This window comes from Lingula anatina, chromosome 3, assembly GCF_051362555.1.
Source record: "Lingula anatina isolate TDL-2025a chromosome 3, LinAna3.0, whole genome shotgun sequence".
Lineage (NCBI taxonomy): Eukaryota > Metazoa > Brachiopoda > Lingulata > Lingulida > Lingulidae > Lingula > Lingula anatina.
Genome location: NC_141769.1, coordinates 17,744,311 through 17,754,081, shown reverse-complemented (window position 1 = coordinate 17,754,081; position 9,771 = coordinate 17,744,311). Strand labels below are relative to the sequence as shown.

Genomic DNA, 9,771 nt, shown 5'->3' with positions numbered 1-9,771 from the left:
AACAAACAGCAGTAATTTAAAAACAATTCTCTGTCGTACGGGAAGCCAATGTAGTTCGAATGAAACAGGTAAAAAAATTATCTGAGGGGTTTTGGGTCAGAAGTCGTGCTGCAGCATTTTGGACAGATTGCAGTTTTTCAATTTGGTAGGTAGGAAGACCATACAGTAGACTGTTTCCGTAGTCAAGGTGTGAACTTGAAGACATGGATCAATATCTCCATTTGACCGTTGTCAAGGATATGGGATGTGTTGATTATTATTTTAGACCATAGAAAGCGGCTCTGCATTTTTTACTGATGTCGGCGGCCATATCGCATCTATTATCAAAAATTACTCCTATGTGTTTAACCTTTTACCGTGACCATGCTGTTTCCGATTTCTAACAGTTCTAATTTTCTGCATCTTTAGCAAAACCAGAGATAAAGTGAACCACGTCTTTTTTGCCATCATTAAAAACAAGCGAATTGTCATTTAGCCATTGACTGAACTGACTAATGCATTACTGAATAGATGGTATCACATCTGATGGTCTGTCGCAAACAATATTAATTTTTGAGTCACCTGCATAGAGCATTAGGTTGAAACCGTACTTAGAGACAATGACCTCAATTGGTGACGTGTAAAGAGTGAACGTGGATAGACCGATTACAAAGCCTTGTGGTACGCCACAAGTTAGTGGTGTTGACGGTGATTTGTAAGTGTCTATGGAGACTGATTGTTTACGTTCAGTCAGGTATGATTTGAATCATGTCAATACAATACCATCTATACCGAAACGACTTTTCAACAAAATTTCGTGGTTTATTGTATCAAAGGCTGCAGACAAACCAGGTAGTGATAAGACCACTTGTTTCTGATCATTAAGTGCCCGAAGAATATTACTGTTTCAGCAAGACGCCCCTATTTCAAAACCGTTAAGTTTCGATAATTATTCCCCTGGGATATTAGATTCAGGTTTGATAAATTGCCGTGCGAAATGTAACAGTCTGTCCAATCAAAAATTCACAAGCTCCTCGCTACCGGTTCAACCCGTTTTCAGACTGTTCATATTATGGTTGCACGCTCGCTCAGTCGTATTTGCTAAATAAAGAAAATGGAACAGAATATCGAGTATTTCTTCACGCTTGTCAGCAGGTGCCATTGAACTAAGAGACCCGTAGAGGAAATGCATGTTTGAGTAGTAAAGCAAGATGGCCACTCTTAACAAAAAGTGACAGAATTGGATAAACAACAAGGAACAAATTTGTTTTTATTGAGAAAGAAAGTAGTGGTATTGTGCTTTTTTCTATTACTTAGACATGGGAGTATAACTTGAATAGACTCGATAAGGGCGGGGGCGTGACGATTTCCAGCAAGGCCATTTATCCTCACTAAAGGGAAGCTGACAATAAAAAATCCACATGTTTAAAGCCACGTGATTTAAGAGAGATGAGCAAAAGCCAATCACAGAAAAGCTGAATATATATATAACTCATGAAGTTGCCATCTTGAAACACAGTAATAAGATTTTGACAAATTTTCAAGTTTTTATAAAAATTGTAAGTGTGACACATTTTATCTAGCAAATTAGCGCACCGTATAACAAGCTTATTACTTCTGCAGTATTTTTGTGGGATTAGTTTGTAAGATATGATGGTAAATAACTGAGACATGACATGCGTGCTGTGAGACGCGAGTTTGGTGTCAGTTCACAATATTTACACACATTTTCCGGTTGTTTCTGCAGCAAAACCATGTAAGTGTTTGTTTTTATTTATTAAACTGAAGTGTATCGAGCGTGCAGTGGGTTATGCAGTTTTGGTTTTTACGTTGTCGTTTTGACAAACGGGCCAGATTTTTAGCGGGCTTTGTGAAATCGAACATTATAAAGCCACGAAATTTCGACTCACATTAATGCCAACTTTTGTTAGCACGTTTTTAATATTTAAGGTAGAAAATGGTAAATGGACAACTTATGTTTCATTAAAATCTAGTCTCTTGCACGGAAGTGTAAAACAACTTTAGAAATGTAGAATTGTAGTTACTTTTCTATCGTGGCGCTTGCTGTGACTTATTATCGGGAAGTTGAGACTCAAAGCCACTGGAAAAAGTCGCCCTTTTCTACACGTTTTTTTATTTCTACATAATCACAAATCTTTTACTTAGCCCACGGTGTCTTTGCCTTTGCAAAGCATTCTACTTTTATTGCATGATGAAAGGATATTTTCATTGTAGATAAATTGTTCCTAAAACACATTTAGTTGACTCTATGCTGTCAAACCGATCGTGGTAAGATGACAGAGTCCCCCATGATAAAGAGGCCGCCTCCCTATATTTCCACAGGTAAGCCTCGCCCTAAATTTTGACACAATGAGGTCAGGATAACCCTAACATTAGTCAACATTTGCTAGGAATCATATTTTTATGGAATGATATTTTTACCTATGTATATTTTTTGGGTCTCCGACAATAAGTTGCACAACCATATGTATTAGTCACTTCTGTTGTTGTTGGTGTTAAGGTGGAATGAAAAAGATGTAGGGGTCCATGTTCTTCCCTACCCACGTTCTTCTAATATTTTAGAGAGGGAAATGGAAAATAACAACGAACTCACATGTTCAGTTCCAACTCTCAAGTGTGGTCATTAAGTCCAATCATTCAGATTTTATACACATTGAGTGAGTTTATCACTTGCCTTCAGTGGACCTTAACAACGAGTAAAAACACTCAAGCTGGTTCCTCAGCTCACATTCATAAAGCTGTGTTTCCAGTACATCAACATGCTTGGTCAGTTGAGTGTTGTTTATGGGGCTCCTCTGATGTGTTTTTAATTGTCAATGTTTTAATGCCTTCAAGAAGACAGAGAAATCGCTTACCACCATCAGGACTGAATCGGGGTATTGGGTTACTCCAGGGTAGCCAGACGCAGAGGCATGTAGCCACTGTCCTCGGCACAGAGCCTGGATAAGGTACCGGACACATGGGCAGGTGGACCAGCCCAAGACTGACAACACCTCAGCAAGACCACTACTTGACCCTCCAAACACGCCGGCATCGCTGTGGTCCAGCAAATGTGCTCCGGAATAAGTTACAGAATGCAACAGGGATACGGGTGTCAATTCAGACAGCCAGGAGACGTCTGCATGAGGTTCAGTTGAGGGCCATAAGACCGAAAGTGGCAGAAAGTGTTTTTAATATAAATGTGTATTAAGTCGGTGCTCTTCTGAAGCGTTCTTGTCGGCGTTTGGGTTCATTTTGAATTTGGTCTTTTTTTCTCACTTTTACTCTGAAATACTGAAACTTGGTCTCGTTCAGTATTTTAAAGCATAGCAGTCATACTTGTCAAAATATCATTAGCAAAAGGCATGATTCCTACACGGTAGTTGACTTGTTGACAAGTGGATTATAACTAAAAGGAGGGTTTTCTGTTTCACTTTTGTTACAGCGGCTAGTAAAGCTGCTCAAAAATCCAGAAACAAAACAAAACAAAACAAAAACAAAACACTTTCCTGGAAAACGACCCCAGACATATTATGGTCCACAATGTATTAGACACACGTACCTCGCTTACTTTCAGATAAAACTATGATCTTCCATTGGCCATCTCCGCAGTCCACAAAGCGCTACGTGAAGATGATTACCACCACACCTCAGATGACTGCCATTACAGCCTGTCTTTGGGCCAGGACCACCTTAGCTTCCAGTGAGTCCGCGCTCCTGTCGTACGGAGTGAGTGGCAACACCAATGCTTTCATCATTGGTTTCCATGGAAATGCAAACATAATTTTCCTTGTATCAAGTAAGCAGCTCATAACATCGATTCCGAGTTCTGAATTTTATGATGGATCCTGGCACCACTGGTGTTTCGCTTGGAAGAGTGCCGGTGGAAGGTGGATAGTATTCAGAGACGGCATGCAAAGAGACGGGGGCACTGGTTTCCAAACGTCTTGGAGCATACCACCAAGTAAGAAATTACTAATCATTTCCCACATAATCATAATTGTGACAACTAGCAGAAGGATATTTTTTTCATTATAGTTCGGAGGTAACGTTGGTAGCTTTGACACTACTATAAATTAGTAGTACATTCGTTGGACATTTGGATCGCGTATAAAGCTTATAAATAAAACATGGTGCTTCTTATGCGCACAATGTATAAGCGCGCATAAGAAGCACCATGTTTTATTTATAAGCTTTATACGCGAATGTGTAAAAAATAGAATCAAGTAAGGTGAAGTGAAGTAAAGGTAGGTTGAAAAAGCTAATTTTATTTTAAGATGGAGTATGGATTGTTGGACAGGACCAAGATAGTGTGGGCGGCGGATTTGATGTTAATCAAGCATTTGTTGGTGACATCACAAGCATCAATGTCTGGAACACCAACAACGTTAACGTCACAGCAATAGCAAATTGTGACAAAAATTTTAGAGGAAACGTTATCTCATGGGATACTGTTACCAAAGAAAGTCACGAAATATCTACGTACAGAGAAGTTCTTTGCAGATACAGATAAGATAGAAAGAAGACATTATTCGTCAAGATTTGTTTGGCAGAAATATAACAAAGCATCCTTTTTTCTTAATCCGTTTGTTTTATGTTTGAGGACTGGTTTCTACTGAAGAAAGACATAATACAGACATTGTCCTCGTTTGTTTAACAAATAAGTTTCCATTATAAAAGGCATTAGACACTGGCTTGCACTACCCGTTATAACAGTGCAACACAACAGCAGTGGATAAACATATCATTTGGACTACACTGTTAAATGCACTGTCAGGCATGCAATGTGCAAACAACAATTAACAAATGTGCGTATATCACAAGCGACAGACTAGACGTCCACGCATATACAGCAGTAAATTGTCTTTAACTGTTCAAATGTCTGATAGCTCCAGACTGCTGTCAAGATATGTTCCTATAGCCTTGGACTGAAAATCATACTGGCTGGAAAGGCGGACACTGTTATTCATGAAGTTCTTCACGTCTGGTAAAAGATGGACAAACTTTTCCTCTAATTGAAACTGTAGAGTATGTGTTCAGGTGCCATGTTTTTTGCCGTAAACCAACTATTTTGCTCTGGTGCAGAAAAGTTGCATAACGAATTTGGGGACATATCTTAAGCGTGACAATGAGTTTTTTTACCTTTATCTGGATTAAACTCGGAATTGTTCTACCTTTTATCAAACTGTATTTCAACAACAATGGATGAAAAATATAATTTTAATTATGGCGTTTAATGGCCTGTTACCTGTATGTGCAAACAATAAGTAACAAGTATGTGCATATCACAAGCGACAGACACCTAAAGTCTTTTAATAGCATGCTGGTATTTCCGTTAAACGATATGTCCATTCCGAAACAAAAATAAATTACTTTCAGAAAATATATCATAAAACATACAGTATAATTAACCATCCTAATCATTATTTGGATGTATTGGTATTGTTTGTATCAAATAATGAAATCTTCGCGATGATTCTGGAGCTCGACATGGAGTGCAAAATAACCCTACCATGTTTTTCCGTTAAATTTGTCCATTCCGAAACATTAGGTTTTTCTTACATAAAAAGAACATGTTGACACCTAGCCTGTAACAATATATATTTCTCTAAAGCCCAGGACATGTGATATTTATTTTTATATAAGAAAACCCCAGTGCACAGAAACCCATTTAACTGTGCCCTATTTTGAGATGCTTGTTAAAAATTGTCCATTCCGAAACAAAGTACCTTTATATTGCCAATATTATAAATAGAGAGAATTCTGTCTTAAATGCTGTATGTTTCACTTGACATGAGCAAATTACTGTTAGAGCATCATGCATATGACATAAAAATAATAGAAGAACATTTCTTCAATGGCATCTTTTTAAATTTCTATATATATCCTCAACAAAAAAATTCATTTTTGTGAGTCAGCATCTTTTCTTTGGATCTACTAGAACTTCCACTGCTTATTTTCCCAAAGTTCATGTATTTCAAAGTTAAATTAACAATTAACTGAAGAGATTATATCAGTATAAATAGAAATAAAGGCAATTTGGATGCTTTGTATCGGAAAGGAAATTTTTAACACATTTTCTAAAACACTTGTTTACTCTTTGGTCTGCTCATCTATTTATTATTCATGAGGAAGAGGATGATGGGAAGCACATCAAATTTATGTAGAATATAATTTTGAATAATATAGCTTACCTTACTTTAAATATAGCTTACTTATGATGTACATAAAAGTATTCGAAAATAGTTATGAGGCTACACATGTTAAAGTTGCTAGAGTCAGTTCACTGGCACGGTTTACAGAGGCGCTTGCAGGCAGTTTATAATTAACTTCCTGTGATTATTTATAATATATACATACAGCGTGATATATATATATATATATGTTAAATAAATGTCCATTCCGAAACACAGGACATGCCTAAAAGGACATATTTAAAAATGTAATTACTAAATTTAAACCTGACCTTGTCAAATAATATTTTATACAGCTATGAGCTGTAACAAAAGGAAGTAGAATAGGGTATAATGGAGTGTAGAACTCTCTATTTTATGTCATGATCAAATACTAATGGAGTAACATTTCAAAAAAGAATCAAAAACTATCCAAAATGACCAATTAATGTAATAAAAACACTTCAGTTTTAATCTAGTTAACTCATATTTTGTCCAATGGTTGCTTCACCTTGTAAACCAACATACTTTGAGATCTTAAGGCAATTTCATAAATGTTAAATAAATGTCCATTCCGAAACAAGGACATGTCTAAAAGGACATATTTTTAAATATGTCTTTACTGTTGGTTAACCTGACATTGTCAAATAATATTTTATACAGCTATGACCTCTAACAAAAGAAACTGGAATAAGGTGTAATGGTGTAAAGAATACCTGGAATATATCTCAGAATCAATATTTAATAAAATAAAATTCCAGTAATGAATTACTAGTACAGAATAGACAAAACAAGCACAAAATGTAATAAAAAGACTTCATTTTAGTTCAGCTTGCACCTATTTTGCCAAGTTATTCATAGACTTTACCTAAAACTTATAAACTCAAATACTACAATATATTAAAACAATATCATAAATGTTAAAAAAGTCCTTTCCAAAACAGGGATGTTTCGGAAAGGACATTTATTTTAACATGACACTGCAATTAGCACACATGTCTGTGCAAAATAATATTTTACACAATCATGAAGCATAACATAAAGAACTAATGCAAGGTAAAGTGAAGTACAGAAGTCCTCAGAATATCTCAGAATCAAAAACTTCATGAAGTCACATTTAATACTGAAACAGGAAAATTACAAAATATCATTGATTCGTCAAATTTTGGATATTTTTATCCATTTTTTTTGCAAATACATAAAAGAGCAATACTCTCTGAGTAAAACTAAGTGGTTTTCTGGAGATCAATACCTTAAATTATCATAAAAGTCACACACTTCAAGGTTAAGCTTATGAAAATTAAAAAAATGATTTTCAAAATTCAAATAATCATAAATTTATACATACACAAGGTTTTATCTCGGGATTGTCATTTCTTATACCCTTCAGGTCTATACTTTCAAGAAAAGTACAAATTTCAACACAATAATGACTTCTATTTTTGACCCTTGGTGGGAAAAAAAGGAGCCCAGGATTGTAAAAATGCCCATACATGGTTGTTTTTCAGTCGGGCGGGATAAAAGTGGCACAGTAATAAAATTCGGGGATCGTGTTATCTCGTCCGTGCGCCATTGTGTTAATAATTTCTGCGTTTTCCTCATAGGCCGTAAGAGTGAGGAACTTGAAAGGGGTTGATAGACCTATCATCATTATGACAGTATGTATGCTGAGAGAATGGAGAAGAGGAGGGTACAAACGATGAGTGGCTTTTATAATCCTGCCTTTGGCTTTTTTACATTTCTACCAAGTCACAAGATAGGCCTACTTTTAAAGGCAGTAAGAGGTTTTTTAGTGTTTAACCTTTAGGTGTTTCTCGTTTTTACTCTAGATTTTAAATCTATACTCACTTTTTTTTATTACATTATGTTAGTAATCGTTTATTTTAAAATCTCAGACTTGATTATAAATGTGTTATAAATGAGGTAATCTTGCCCACCTGCCTGCTTGATGAAGATGTTTTCTAACCCTCTAATTGGTTCTCATGGATCAAGAAACTTACTATTATGTTTCCAGCTACTATTGTACCCTTTTGCACTGCAAAGACAATAATGAATAAAAAAATAACGGTGATAATAGTAAATAATAGATCAACTGCCAATCGATGGGTCCCCATCAACCCATAAAATACTAACTACCTCTGTTAAAATAAGGGTCTATTGGAAACATTTCTTTAAGTGAAGTTGTACGTTTCGGTAGAGGTCTTCCACAAAATCGAACCCACGGTTTGCATTAATCCTCCAGATTTGTGTTTGCCTAGGAAATGGCACAAAGGAAAAAATAAACTAACATACGCGGCCTGGCAGCGTGCCTGGAGTTACCTTTGAGCGTGGCAAAAACAAAGTGCGTATTTAAGACTGTGGTAATAATCAAATTTGCGAATGAAATTTAACATCATTACAGTTATGGACAAATATATGGAAACATATGTCACGTTCCCCCCTGTTGAAAAAATTACCGGTCTCTGCAAGCGACGCCTTAAGAGGCCTGCAGAGTGCATAATGTGGTGTGTTACTAAAAAACAGACAATACCCTGGTTATGGTAAACAAATAAATTTCACAGAGTGGTACATAATTAATTAATACATTAACGACAGCACCACCTGTCGACAAATGAAGGTTTATATGTGTTAGCCCTCTTAAGTCTGTTTTTAGTTCTTCTAGAGGATTTTGCGACCTTTGATCAACTATGATTTTGGGTAAGAAGTTTGCTCACAGCACACAATGAAGTTTGTTTTTTTACTAGATGGAAATGGGCATAATTGACTTTTAATATGCTTTAATAGTAAAAATACGTTAATACGTTAAATGTCTATTCGAATGAAATTATCTTGTTTTAAGCGCCATTTCGAACTTTCTGTTTAGAACTCGACCCATTAATCCGAAATGGCAGTAAAATTCCTCACTCATGACTGATAAAAAACTTAAGCTACATGTTATACATTTAGTATATCTAAAAACACTTCATTGTTAAAAATATACATCTGCTTGTTAGCTTTGCTCTTGGGATGATATTTCTGGAATCAAAAATGAGGCATTCACATCGTTTTAGTTAATTATCGAAATGAGTGAAATGTCTGGGTGGTTTGTTACTATAACCAAATGTAGCAATTGCATTGACATAACAAAGAAACTTTCAGTTTGACGTTACGGATAGCTCCGGGTATTTTGTTAAAGAAATAGCCAATTACAATGAATACAAGAATGCATGGAAAAGAATGAACAGCGGACAAATTGTCTTGCATTTTAGTTATCATTTGGGGATTTCTGATTGGAGTTGCGACCAGTCAGACCATACGGACAGCAAGATACGTCGTCCAAGACTATCTGCCTATGCCAGAACAATCTTTACCTCTCCACGTCAACAGCTTAGGGTGCTTTAAGGCCAACTCTGCCGAGGACTGCTCGTTAAGGATGCTGACGCTGGGTGGGTACGCCGCTCAGTTTTGCATGGGCGCGCAAACATGTTCCGTATACGAGGCAATTGCGAATAATGCAAATAAAGACATGGCGGAGGTAGTGGCAGACGCCGGCTGTCAGTTTCTCGTTCCTTCAACAGGTATGTAGTACTATACTTCTTTTTTAATGAATTCGAAATGCTATAAGAATCATTGAAGGTTA

The 9,771-nt window shown here is 36.3% G+C and overlaps 1 protein-coding gene across 1 annotated transcript; it reads left to right on the top strand.

Moving 5' to 3' along the window:
• Positions 1-3,559: 3,559 nt before the first annotated feature.
• On the top strand, positions 3,560-5,892 carry LOC147762992 (neuronal pentraxin-2-like). Its single transcript, XM_087007483.1, has 2 exons — positions 3,560-3,943; positions 4,257-5,892. The coding sequence occupies exons 1-2, from the start codon at positions 3,565-3,567 to the stop codon at positions 4,490-4,492; spliced, it is 615 nt and encodes a 204-aa protein (XP_086863609.1). The 5' UTR covers positions 3,560-3,564; the 3' UTR covers positions 4,493-5,892.
• The last annotated feature ends 3,879 nt before the right edge of the window (positions 5,893-9,771 follow it).